General features: G+C 38.9%; 1 protein-coding gene across 5 annotated transcripts in view; it reads left to right on the top strand.

Annotated features, from left to right (window-relative positions):
• EPHA4 (EPH receptor A4) overlaps positions 1–14,249 on the top strand; it is a 140,845-nt gene that overhangs the window by 5,095 nt on the left and 121,501 nt on the right. For all 5 annotated transcript variants that reach the window (XM_021703231.1, XM_044913762.1, XM_021703232.2 and 2 more), the window contains exon 3: positions 2,379–3,042. In XM_021703231.1, coding sequence (XP_021558906.1) covers positions 2,379–3,042 — 664 coding nt within the window. The remainder of the gene's footprint in view (positions 1–2,378; positions 3,043–14,249) is intronic.

Here is a 14,249-nt window from a genome sequence, read left to right as displayed (position 1 = left end):
ACCTGCTTGCTTTTTATAAACACAAAACTTTCGTCTTGAGGTCTCTTAAAATAATACCATACATATATAGCTGATTGTGTCCAACCCAGAACTTTTCTATGGGCTGAATGTAGACTTCTGAATGTAGAATGTAGCATCTTTCTTTCCTTAAATGTGGTGGGTGTAATATTTTAGGGACTCATTGTGAGGGGTGAGAAATGAAATTTTATTTATGTATAATAGAAATAGTCATTCCAAAATATATAGTAGCCATTGAGAAATTATGTGCCAGATTATAAATTTTCATTAAACTATAGATTTTATAATTAAAGGAGACTTTTTCAGGCTTAGAATGAAGGGATGAATTAGATTATCTACCTAGTATGGATGGATTAGCTTTAAAAAGTTCTTTCCAGCTGAAGATAAAAGCACATTTGTGTCTTTTGGTTATTCTGAAATTTCTACTTAGAGTTAGGATGATTCACATCTTTCTTGGCTGGAAACTTGGGGTCATGGTTTTGTCAATAAGTAATGACATTTATTTGTTGTTACTGTTATTTTTAAAAAGAAACAGAAAATTTACTTGACAGTACCACAAAGTAAAATAATGAAATATAGTCAGTGACAACTCAGTGTTGTCTTTTTTTCTGTAAGAACAACTAAGCAGAACATAAGAATAATAGAAAGTAATGGCTCCTGATGGCAACATTGTAGCAAAAAAATCTAATCTCTTGGCAGTGTTCATTTAAAGGAGCATATTGTGTTTCTGACACTGATTGTAAAATACAAAAAATAAGGTGAGCTTTGTCATTGTTCTGGCGAATTGATCAATGTGTTTAGACAATTAAGTTCAGGCTGGGAAATTCACATTAGACCCAAACTCTCCTGTATGAACTCTGTGGAGATATCCCTGTGAGCTTTCATTTACATTGAGAAATGTGTTTTTCCATATTCCCTTTGTTCTGAAATGAGAAGCATGCTGAGTAGGGTATTTTTTTGAAGGTGGAGATCTATTTTTGGATTTACATGAATTTCCCCCAAATAAGTAAATTACTGGTGATTTATTGCTTAGCGGATAAAAAGAAATTTTAATCACCACAGGGCACTTATCCCTCCCAGTTCCAACTTTCATAATGGTAGCAGATGAAAGCGATACAGAATTTTATGCAGTATGGCCCTTCACATAGTAACATTTCCATCCATTAATAGTTTTCCAATGCACAGATGGAAAACCCGTTAAAAGATACATTATGGTTCTACGTACTTCATTGGATTGAATGGAGCTTTAAGTGGAGCTATTATAGAATATGAATTTTTTTTAACCATCTTTTTTTCTTCTAATTATATTCATGTGTTAGATACTTAAGCTGATTTATACCAGATCTATATAAATGCATTACTGTAGAAACTTGTGAAGAATTGGAGGCTGCCTACTGGCCTGAGCCCCCCCCCAAACAATCTTGCTGCTCTTAGGATTATTTTTAAAAGCTGTGGCGAGAGAGTTTTTTACTACTCCAGTCACACTGAGTTCAGATTGTCCCACCGTTAGAATCTCTATGTTAGGAAGTAGATCGCAAAGAAAACCCTACCATCCTCCTTTAATTTTCTTGGGCTTTGAATCATAAATACCACCTACTATTTTATTTTCAATATCCACAGAATATTTAGAAACAAAGCATGTGTGCGTTCTTGTTTACTTATGGTATATGTTTTAAAAATAAGGATATACAGCTCTGGAAAAGTGTTTAATTGTTATAAATAACAGTGGATTTGAGAAATCCAACCATAAAGTTTACTCTCTGTCTTCCCAGGATTACCAAAACCAGAAGAGTGAGATTTTCTTTACCCCTTTAAAGAATAGTGACAGTGCCAAAAAAAAAAAAAAAAAAGACACTTTTTTAGGTATTAGAGAGCAAAGTTCTGACAGGAGCACCACTAATTAACTGATAATTGTCTTCCTTTGGCAAGCTTCTTTCTTCCTGCTCTTAATTTGCAGGTCTCTGCTCAGTTGTTGAAACAATACACATACTAGTTTTTCATTTATGAGTAAATTTGAACTGTTGCCACTTGAAACTGTAGTTGTTGTAGTAGGTGAATCTGAGGTTGTTAGACCACCATAAGGAACTGCTGGGAACTCATAAGCAAAATATCTCCCCAAGCCTCTGGATTTTAGGCAAAAGGATGAAACAACCACAAAAACAAAACAAAACAAAAAACACCTCCCCAGTAAAATATTGTCTTATCTCCCATAAGATGTTTTGTTAGTGAGGGTTGGTTCTCAGTAGTTTTCTTCCTCCCTGAAACAAAAATCATCACTGTCCTCTGAGGGTAAAATAGAATTGACAAGTCATCGCATGATGACATTTTGTAATTGATACATTTCCTTTGGATCTTTGCAGTGGGAGGAAGTGAGTATAATGGATGAAAAAAATACACCAATCCGAACCTACCAAGTGTGCAACGTAATGGAACCTAGCCAGAATAACTGGCTACGAACTGATTGGATCACCCGGGAGGGGGCTCAGAGGGTGTACATTGAGATCAAGTTCACCTTGAGAGACTGCAACAGTCTTCCGGGTGTCATGGGGACTTGCAAGGAGACGTTTAACCTCTACTACTATGAATCAGACAATGACAAAGAGCGTTTTATCCGAGAGAGCCAGTTTGCCAAGATTGACACCATTGCGGCCGATGAGAGCTTCACCCAAGTGGACATTGGTGACAGAATCATGAAGCTGAACACTGAGATCCGGGATGTAGGGCCCCTGAGCAAAAAGGGGTTTTATCTGGCTTTTCAGGATGTGGGGGCCTGCATTGCCCTGGTCTCAGTCCGTGTGTTCTATAAGAAGTGTCCGCTCACCGTTCGCAATCTAGCCCAGTTTCCAGACACCATCACAGGGGCTGATACGTCTTCCCTGGTGGAAGTTCGAGGCTCCTGTGTCAACAACTCAGAAGAGAAGGATGTGCCAAAAATGTACTGTGGGGCAGATGGTGAATGGCTGGTACCCATTGGCAACTGCCTATGCAATGCTGGGCATGAAGAGCGGAATGGAGAATGCCAAGGTAAGAAGAGCCATATTGTACTTTTCATTAGGGCTTAGTGCACATAATTAAATCAGAGATGAGACTAAATGGAGTAAAGCCAGTAATTAGCAGCCCCTGTGGGACATGGTGGGACAGAGGGGTCTAATGAGTAAATGCTATAGCTCCAGGTGGTAAGGCTAAGACGTTTCTAATACTGACAAAATAAATGATGCTGTGTAATCAGCAGAAGGCCAAACACATTTGCTAACAGGCACTTAGATCTGAACCGGCTTGACGTGCCCTCTGAGATGTAAATGAACAAGCTGAAGAAACAGACTTGATTGATCCTTACTTAAAGAGGGCAGACACATTTTTGAACCCTAGTTTTCCCTGGCTACAGACTTGGTAAAATGGCAAAGATGGTAAATATCTCTTGTGGTATATATATGTACATGAACGACTTAAATGTGAAAGTAGGATTCCAGTCTTGCAAATCCCGCCTGCTGATTAAAATCGAGCTGTGTGAAGAAAGTAGTTTGTCCTGCCTCATGGGGCTGTGTAGACGTGGCCCAACGAAGTGGAGTGACAAAGTTTCAAGTGCATTCTGTTCCACTGAGCTCCCATTGATAGGGTCTGCAAGTGACATTAATCTTGATGAAAGACCTCTTGATTTCCCCGAGGAGGTGATAAAGAGCTAGTGAGAGTCTTATTTGATCTGTGTGGTCAGAGGCAAGAGTAAATTGTGATCCGTTTTGGTTATTGAGTTTTTGAAGAAATCTAGACTTTTGTATCATGCTAATTACTACTTATCACATTACTAAGGTGATTTTTTTTCCCTTACCTGCAGTGGAGTGTATGCAATTCTTTCTTCTCTTATTTCCCCTTTCTGGGGAGTTGGTAAAATATTTTTCTTTGTAGCAGCTTTGCTTCCGAGTAAGAGATGAGAAGAGTTCAAATTTATATGGATTGCTCGTGTGGTGTGTGGATTAGGGCTTAAAAAAATCAGTTATCCCAAGGTTGTTATTTTTTGTGTGGTGTTTATTTTTAGGGCTTATCAATAGTCTACTGCCGCCAATCTCACTATGGTTACTACTAAACAGTGTAACTCTGGTCCCGACTTATGGAACAGATCCGAATAATCTTTTCTCAGGGTGATTGTTGAGCTGTAGACTGATTGCCACATGGTTCATCTGATTTGGTGATTAAAGACCCCGAAATAACCGACTGCCAAACAATTTGTCTGGCATTTCAACCATCTTAATGACAGGGTAGGATTAACTATGGGACAATCCACTCGACTGACGGGAAATCAACAGTTATAACCTGAAGAAAGTTGCATTTTTGGTAATTTGATGTCATAGGTTGTGCATTTTTCCCTTTTATAGTATATACTGTTTTACAGTGTCATTCTTGATTTGCTAGTTATTTCCAGGAGTAGCTAACAAGGAATGTTGTAAATTCATCGCAAATAAAACAATAAAGGTTGGCTACCTTGTCTGTTGACTCAGAGTAAAAAGGTAAGCTCATGAATTCAAAAATTTTAAAGTTGGAATTTAAAGTTGTTTTTTGTTGTTGTTGTTTGCAAAGACTAATTTCTTGATCATTGTGTTAGCTCTTGACTTAGCAACTACTGGATAAGCTGTACCAAATTGAAACCCCAAAACCTATCCTGGTATCAGTATGAGAACACACGTGAGTGCATTGTTATTGGCACCTAAATTGCAGTCATCATAGCAGGTACAGTGACATGAACAGGGCAATGACACGGAATCACATTTTAGAGTAAATTATTCTGCCTTTTCGATTTTTGTAAGAGAGGACTTGCACGTCTTCACATGTCAAGGTTCTTACATGTATTAAAAAAAAAAGAGAGAGAGAGAGAGAACACCATTGTCTTTCCATTTCCTGCTCCGGCATTAGTATATCTCTGTATCTAATGTCATTGATTTTCAATTGTTGTAGAGCCCCGTAACTCATACATTGCTACACTGTGAAACTTCTTGACATTTTTACAACCCAAATTAGAAGAAGAAGAGAAAAAGATGGAGGGGGAAGTGAATGTAAAGCCAATTGAACATTTTAGTGGTTTGCTTTATGGAAATATTCTTAGGAATCCAGTTAATCATATGGTTCATGGAAGGGGTGGGGCTCCATGTTTTAGAATCAATCCGTTTCTAAGCTAACTGTTCCTAACGCACGGCCAGATATTTAACGGAAGGGGAGGTTGATTGAGGCCATTTTTTAGAATCTTCATTGTTCTCACTCTGGCTACCCAGGTATTTTCTTTGCTGCTCATAAAATGACTAACTCTTTCAAGAAGATAATTTTGAACAAAATCTTGCCCTTTGTTTATTTGTTTGTTCTTAATACTACCAGGTAGGCATTGCTGATGAATTTAGGGAGGAAGGAAAAACTTGAATGGCAAGATTCTTCAATTCCAAACCTCAGTGAGACTTTTTAAAGATGACTCAAGACTGTAAAAATCGTAGGAGTAATAAAAATGGTCACCTCCATCCTTGACGTCATTACTGGGAAGCATTCAGGTAGAGCAGAAAGAACACAGAGACAAAGAAATGTGTCTCAGTGTGGTCACTGTAACTAACTCTATGACCTTGAGCATGTTTCTTAAGCCCTCTGAGCTTTGGTTTCTTCATCTATAAAATGGGTTGAAAATAATTGTACTTAGCTTACAGTCTTGCCATGAGGACACAGTGATGTAAGATTAGTAGAAGTCACCTTTCAGATCCTAAGCATTAAACCAATGTCAATGCTAGCAGTTCTTTGATAACTCTGTCCTTCTCACAGTCGTAGCTGTGGACTTTTAAGGGTATTGAGTTGAACAAGCGAAAGAGAAGTTCATCCATCTCCCAGCCCCTCTTGGAAGTCAAAGCTAAAGATAGGACAGAAGAATTGCCCCTGCCCTAACAAAGAATAATGTCTGTTTTTACACTTCATGTTGAAAATAATATTTGGAGAGTGTCATTTTATTTCTCCCCTGTCAGAAAGCGAACTTTCCTTTGAGCGAGAGAAAATGATTTGGGGGCGGGACAAGAAAGGCCAGGGCGCAAAGAGAGCTTAAGAAGGGATAAAAAGGGGAACTGGCAAGTCTTCAGAACTGTGGCAGCAGGTTCCTCCCCAATTGTCTTTTCAGTGGGCCCACTGTTGCAGGCCGAATAGAACAGGTGAAAGGTCACTCACTTCCTCATCCATCTTCCTTGGGGTCTGGGAGGTCAGAGTGAAGATGGATTAAGATCTTACATGTTTGACAAAGGATCCTTGGGCAAAAATGGCCAGGGTGGGTGGGGTCCTGGGATGTGCTGTTGTTTGAATCTAACCCTCGTCAGCAGCCGGAGTCCTCAAGGGACCTCGGGGACAGAGCGACACTTCCTCTTGGCTTTCTTACCTCCAAGCAGTACATGCTAATGGAGGCGAAGGATGGAGAGCTACGTCAAAAGTGTCAAGAGGTGATGGCGGGCTTGCCCTCTGAAGCAGCTGCAAGTTCATTCTGCTCTTGAATAACATGTTCTGAAATGATTTGGCTCCGTCTCCTCGGACAACAAAGAGTAGTAGTAGCCACTCATCTGTTGTCAGGAGAATGCATGGCTGGCTGGCCTCAGCAGAGTTTGAACTTGCCCAGTGATTGGCTGCAGAGGATAAGTCACTGCTCTAGTTAGTCTCGTGACCAAGTCTCCTCAGACTGTTGGAGGAAATTGAAAATATACCTCAGACCCCGGCATTGCCACCTACCCCCCTGCCCCCCACATATACCCCCCAGTGAGGAAATGGTGCAAATGTTTTAGAGGGTAGTTTTCATTACTTCAGAAAGATTAAACAGACCAAGAGAGGAAAAGATTCTTTATTAACATGTTTTCTGCTTAATTAAAAAGCTGAAAAATGAAAGGGAAGTCACAGATTTACTCTTTGTGAAATATTAATAAGCACTGCTTATACTGCTAGAAAGAAGGCATTCTTCTGGAGTCACTCTTTAAGCCAAAGAATCACAACGGTGACAATGTTAAGCTCCATAGGAATCAAGCCTTGCTGAAAGACACATTGTTGCTGTAGATTGTTTCGGGTCATACATATCCAGGACCTAATATTATATTTCATTAATATATGATGCCTTCATATCAGCAAAAGGTATCAGTAAAAGCTCTTATGAGAAAGAACAAGATAGAAAGGCTTTGATGGCCATAAGAGAAATATTTCAAATTTGGGCTCTGAAAAGAGGGAGAGATTTACATTAAAAAAAAAAAAAGAAGAAAAATTACTTTGTTTTTCCCACTCTACTCTAGAAAGATCTTAGGAGAAAGAAGTACTGGAAAGGAAGCATTTAAAATACGGTTCAGAGAGATGCTGCTTCATATCCTTTCCACCTTTGAAAATTTTTTTCTACCTTTGAATCATGTCTTTAAGAATCAATTGCTTGAATCACATGGCTGCTTTTATCTCCAGCTTTGAAGCCTGGCTGTGATCATTGAAAGACACAATTCTTTATATACAAGAAGAGCAGGATTTAATTATTGTGCTTTTTCAGTTATACTTTTTTTTCCCCCCTTCTTCGTGTGACCAGGGTTCTTTTGTGAGTGTGAATTATGGAGTGGTCTCTATTTTGGGTGCACCAAAGCATCACATAGGAATGCTCTCAGTGAGGGACTTTTGAATATGGTATTTAAGATTTGATGACTTATTTTAGTCTAACTGGGCTTCCTCCTACCTTTCAAAAATGAATTAAGACATCATTATTCTGTGAAGACTTGAGTCTTTGGAAAAGACTGAGTAAATGGCTTTTCAGTTACTGCTTACTGTGCAAAGCAGAGGTGGTCGTGATAGAAGTTTGACTTTCCTATCATTGAACTTGACTACTTCGGATTTAGGTCCCCCCCCCATTTAATTGATGAATTTCACATTACCAAAGAACGGCTTCAACCTCTTCAACTTTTTATGAGTTACCACTCTTTATAATTTGTCAGACAACCCAAATATTCTCCCAGAATCATCCTCTTAATTATCATCTTGTTTTTATGACACTTGACTGTTTATCATGGACATCATTCCATGTTAGAGGATATCACTCTTCTTCATCCTTCATAATGGATAATTAATATTCTGTAGTATGAAGTCTATAATTTTTCCCTCCGTGGTAGATATTTAGGTTCCTTAGTTTTTCCCGGCAATATTTTTAAACAAACACTTTAATTTATGAATCAAACATGTACAAGTTTGCTTAAAAAATCGAATGATTAGGCTAGCTCTGTGACTTTCCTGGCTTTATCTTGGACAAGTGAACTTAGCAAACTTTCTTACCGTGAGCATGTATGTGAAGAAGTGCAGCGTGTTATAATCAGACAAGTAACCCCAGTGACGATTACAGAGCATAGTGGGGTCTCATTAAATGTTCATTGAATGAATGAATAAATAAATGCATAAGCAACTGTGGCCTGTTTCATATTAAATATTTAGTTGGTGGAGTAATGTTTCATGGCGTCAAGATGATATCAAAATCTTTGCATGTGACTGATGCATTAATGAGGTCTGAATTTATAATTCCTACTTCAGTTGGGTCCTAACTCTTTTCATCGTGTTTCTGATTCATCTCTATGCCTGAACTTTCACAAATCTCCACAGTGCATGGGTTAACAGAGTTATTAGCATAAAATAGCTAAGACCTGTTTTTGGAGTTTGAGACTTGGGTTCAGTTTCTACTTGTGCTACTTAACCAGTTGTGTGATCATGGACACTAACTTAACCTCAAGTTCACAAATGCAAATTGGTGGTAATAGTATGTTATGTATGATACACACACATAAGTATGTATGTTTGGAGGAGAGGGTTTTGCACAGTGTCTAGAATCATTAAGCACTTAGTGGAAGTGGTTATTGTTACTTTTATTGTTGTTAGGTAGAAATATGTTGATGGGTTATTGGACCAGTGTCTGTCCAACAATGAAAACAGTTCATTTAGGTTCCAGAGTAGAAGTTTTTTTGTTTTTGTTTTTGTTTGGGGGGGCGGGGAGAGGGATGATGTTACATAAGCAAGGGTAGGAGGTGGTATGAAATGGCTTATCTTACATGCATTGATTGGATCCTCTGTTCTCGATGTTACTGCCCGCCCCAGTGCAATGGTTCTCCAAGTGTGTTCTATCTGGATTCCCCACGACCCTTTGTTGTGGTCTGCAAGGTCAAAACTTTTCTTAGTTAATACTTAGCTATCATTTGCCTATTACCTCTCTTTTTTTCATGAGTGGCATTTTCTAGAGGCTTCCTGATGTGTGATATCTCATCAAATTGAATACAGAAGCAAATAGGAGAATCCAGCTGTCCTCTATTAAAACACACATTAAAGAGATTTGCAAAAAAAAAAAAAAAAAGTATCACTCTTAAAAAGAATTGTATTTTGGGAAAATATAGTTATTTTTTCATTAACATGTTATTTATGTAAACGTGATGGGCAACCATTGATTTTTTTAAAAGTGCATTAATAAATAATTACTTTTAAAATTTCTCAATTTCCATTTCTTTTGGTAAATATTGACAGTTTTAAGGCAGATAAACAAAAGCATTTTGGCATCCTCAGTGTTTTTAAAAGTGTAAAGGGGCCGTGAGACCATCAGCGTTTTAGTTTCTCTGGCAGGTAGGTCGGGTGCATGTCTGTCTTGCTGCAGATAGTTAAAAATTAAAATGAAATAAGAAAGTTCTGAAAACTTTCAGAATCTGGGAGATGAAGGTAGCTTAGAAGAATGGCCTTTTATTTATTCAAGCTTTTAGATGTTTCTATAAACTTAGACAGCAATTTGTAGCTTTTAGCCTTTTAAAGCTGTTTATCTGTGTCCAAGAAGGTGGCCCTGCGCTCTTTAGTTTTATTGTCCTTGTGAGAAGGCATGATTAAAGAAGGTCTCAGCTGTCCCCTGGACCCTGAGAGACTGTATCTTTTTCACTTCGGGCACAAAACCTTTTTTATTGCGTGCCTTACAGCTGGTACCTCTGAGCTGTTTTTGGGGAGGAGAGCAGGTGAGGTCACTCCATTTCTTGATCCGAAGAGTAATTAATAGTCCCATGACTAAATGGACATTTTATGAATATTCAGGGTCTGTTTCGGCTTCTTGGGAAACAATCCTGTCCGAACCGCTTACAACTCCCTTTGGAGACGCCGAGCGTTTTCTGGGTGAATGCGGGTCGTCAGCTGTCTGCCTAGGGTTGCATTTCCAGGCTGCGGAGTCTTCATTTGCATATTCTGTATGCGCCCTCATGCAAAACAGCACACCCATTTCCCCCTCGCACAAAGGCAGTGAGGGCTTCCTTTGGAAACTCCAGCCAAAATCTCCTTCTGTTTATGCAGAACCCAATGATTTAGACACCATGCAAATTAATTCGGTTTTGATTTGAATGCTTCCAGAGATTGGGGGCAGGGGCGTAGAGTGGACTGTTTGCACTGGGCTCTTTTTGTGCACCCCCTCACCCCCACCTCCCACCCCCGGGTGGCTGGTTGTCGCTCCCCAGGCCCCTTGCCCCTTGAAAAACAACCCAAGCTCCTGCTGCTCATTTTATTTTGACCTTTGGAAAGTAACCTAGTTTTGGTGACTCCTTTTGCTTGTCTGTTTAGTGACAGCTTCAGCTGGGATCTTGCACTTCTTTCTGAGAGGTAGGAGATGGCACTATTCAGATTATGTGAGGAATGTTTAGAAGTGTCCCAACAAAGGGCTTAAAAAAGTTGTAAAGCAAAAAGATAAAATTCTTTGAAAAGGAATTGTCAGACCTCAGGAAGTTCCAAAAATAGGCTTCAGGTCACTAGTGGGCTGGAATCCATTCATTCCTTCAACAAATAGATACTGAAAGCGTATAACTCAAGATCACCGTTGGTATTTTCATCTGTTTCTACATGGATGAATGAGTACCTTGGTCTTTGTGTCTAGACTCACAATTAAAAGCCCTTATCTTCGCTTATGTCCCAGATAAATTTCTTTAAAAGGCGTATTGACTATAATTCTGTTCCTTCTTCTGTATGTGCATTCACTTGGGGTTGAACGTCGCCTTCTGAGTTCGGTCTTCACATCCCACCCAGTGTCTCCAAATTGACTTAATAACCTTTGCTTTATTCCCCTAGAATGGAAATGCAAGCGCACTGCATATGTTGACACCACAGACTTCACCCTGCTTGCCCACAGCGCTATCTTCAGAAGGCCATGATCATATGCATTCTATAAAGTAGAAGAGGAGGACTTTGCATGAAATGTTTTTGAAGTTCAGTTAGTTTTGAGTTCAAGCTCATTTCACAGGGCAGAACATGGGCGCATAGCCTGACTTTGCAGTGTAATTAAGTGGAGGCAGGTCAGCTAAACAACATCGAAATGTGGAAGAGCTTTGGGTTAGCTTCACATGGTCTGACAAAGTTTGATGATGCTGTTCAAAGTCCATTTGGGATGGATTATTAGGGATTAAAGAACAGCAGAAGGCTCTGTACTTGTTGTGTTCTCTGGTGTCATTAGTGGATGAGAAAATTCAGCTGCTTATCTGGCTCTTGTTTCTAAGGATGGATTTAAACGGACCCACACTTCTCAAAGGTGATCTTACTAACCTCTTCTTAATAAGTTACAGATCTCAAATTGCTCAAAATCCTTAAAATACCATTTGAAGTAAGTTGATTGATAATTATCATTTCCCCTACGTGTACAGATATTTTCCGCAGCAGTACAAAGCTAAAGTACAGTTTCTTAATTACCCAGATAATCCTGTTTGCTTGTATTTTTAAACTATGAAGTGCTGGGTAATTATTCAATTCTTAATAGAAGGCAAATGGCAATGTAAACAATAATTAGGATGTTAGACAGACTAACACGCTTCAAAGCAAATTGGATTTTTTTCATACTGTTCAGCATGATGTCCCATAAAGCTAACAATTGAGAAGCAAGGCAGAAAAGGTTCCATTTTGTTCATATTTTATGGCGTTATCTCTTCATGGCTTGTTTCCGTGAATAGCAGTTTGCCCCAATGAAGCTGGCTGTGCCCATGCCAAATGTTTCCGGAACAATCGCTTCCCTGCTGTTTGACATTTGGCTCTGTTCTCCCAGGACTCCAGATTGGTCCTTTGTCTGCTTCAGATCCCAGGGGTCAGAGGTTAACAGAATACTGATTTCCTCCCATAATACCATGGCAGGTAAATATGGGCCAACCTCATGATCAGTTAAGACAGCTCAGTGAGGAATGCAGTTCTCATGGGCTTTTGTCCTTAAGACGTCCCTGATTTAAGATGCCAAGCTTCCCAGCTATCATTAGGAGCACCGCTGTCTCTTTGATAGGGTATTTTCCATTGCTAACCCTTCAGGATATCCCACAGAAATACACGACCTGAAAACTGTGAGCAGATCATTGCTTTGGATGAGTTAATTTTGCAAACTTAATATGGGAATACTTCACCATCATTGCACACTTAATGGTGTCCTGTGGTCTTATCTGTGCTGTATGTTTCATTGATGAAATAATAAACCGATGACAAAGGCGGTAGTAGACAAAGATACCTTAATAATGTTGCTACAGCTCCCTCTGCCTTTTTCTCGTCTTAATGGTGTGTTGCCAGTTAGAGGTGTAATTAAATGAACAATCAATTTTATTTTCCATTTTTGTCACTTACGGAGACGTCCAAGCATTCATCAATATCAGTGTTACCAATGTGTTACATCAGTTTAATTACATAAGTCTTAATTTTTCTCCCCAGGATTAAGGCAGGCGATCCAATAGACTATTTCCTACCTGGTTGTGATGCACACAAGGCTTTCAAAGTTTAAACTAGGTTTCAAACTTTCCAACTTCTTGCTGTCATCAGTTAGTTTTAGAACCCCTTTCTATACATGAGTTCTCCCATTTCTAATTGGCCAGACTCCCTCACGTTGCACTGTGAACTTGATGCTTGGGTTCATTTGTTTTCAGTTCTAAGTGTTTGAAAAAGACATCTCCACTTTGAAAAAACAGTTTCCTTTTGAAGCGTCCAGCTTGGCAATGACGGTAGCATCCCCCAGGCAAATTAGCATGTTAAAAGACCGGATCGATACCTTTCTGGCCCCTCCATCCTTCTTACTCTCTTCAGAGGGGGAAGAGTTTTGAAGAACCCTAGGAGGCCCTTGACAGATGTGCCAGGAGATTTCAAGAGGATTGTTCATTGCCGAGTTGGGAACATTGACAGTTTGATCTAGTGCCCAGACTGCGTCTTCGCTGGTCATTTGAAAACGGATGCGGGAGGCATTGACAGCTTCGAGAAAGCTGTAGCAGTTCATGTAATTATGGAGAGGATTAGAAGAAAAGTGTTGGAAGGAATAAGAGATCAATAGAAGGGCACTAGTTGACTGAACTCACCTTCAGCTGTTAGAGCACTCCATTTTGTAACATTTAGCCTGTGTGTAGAGTGTTTCATAGGTTTCTTTTTTTTTTTTTTAAGGTTTGTGCCAATCTATGCATAAGGAAAAAAAAAGTCACTGATGTTTGAGAGTGGACTTGTAGGTAATTAACAGTATAATGCTTCTATTACTTAAGATGCAAAGGTGGCTAATTAACTAATGGGAGAAATTGAGATTTCATTACTCTGTTTTCTAAGGAGGTGCCAACAAAAGAAGTGAAGCTGAAAGTAATATTTGAGCATTCAGGCTTCCATTTGCAACGTTTTTTTTAGGAACTACCTCCCTGTATCCTAGATTTTTTGTTTGCTTGCTTTTGTTTTTAATTTTTAATTAATTAATTAATTCGAACATACAGTGTTTTATTAGTTTCAGGTTTACAGTATAGTAATTCAGCACTTCAGTATCCTAGAATTTTAAATTAATGCTCATGCAAGCCTCCAGTAAACCAATATAAAAGCGTGGTGGACTTATATGAGAGGAACCCATGTTGACGGAAAAATGAGAACGTTATCTTTGCATGAATGAAAAGAAGTATTTTTAAAAAAGCTTTGAAACACACCACCAGAAGGTCTCAAATGGCCTTAGATTTTGGAAGTTCTCCTGCACAGGGCAAAAATGGCGATTGTACTTAGCTAAAGTAAACCAAGTCCATAATTTATTTTAACCTTTATGAAGGACTCTGGGATCCTCATTCACAAAACATTGTAACTATAATTATTTCAGTAATTTTTAAATGGGTACTTGATACGGTAAGAATCCTGCACTCTGATTTCAGCAATTGTACTAAAAGGGGTTTTTAAAAAGTTCATTGTTAGATTTTTCCTTTTCTTCTCCTAGGAAAATATAAAGTCATTTCTTG

Source organism: Neomonachus schauinslandi, chromosome 3, assembly GCF_002201575.2.
Source record: "Neomonachus schauinslandi chromosome 3, ASM220157v2, whole genome shotgun sequence".
NCBI lineage: Eukaryota > Metazoa > Chordata > Mammalia > Carnivora > Phocidae > Neomonachus > Neomonachus schauinslandi.
This window is presented reverse-complemented; position numbering and strand designations above follow the sequence as displayed.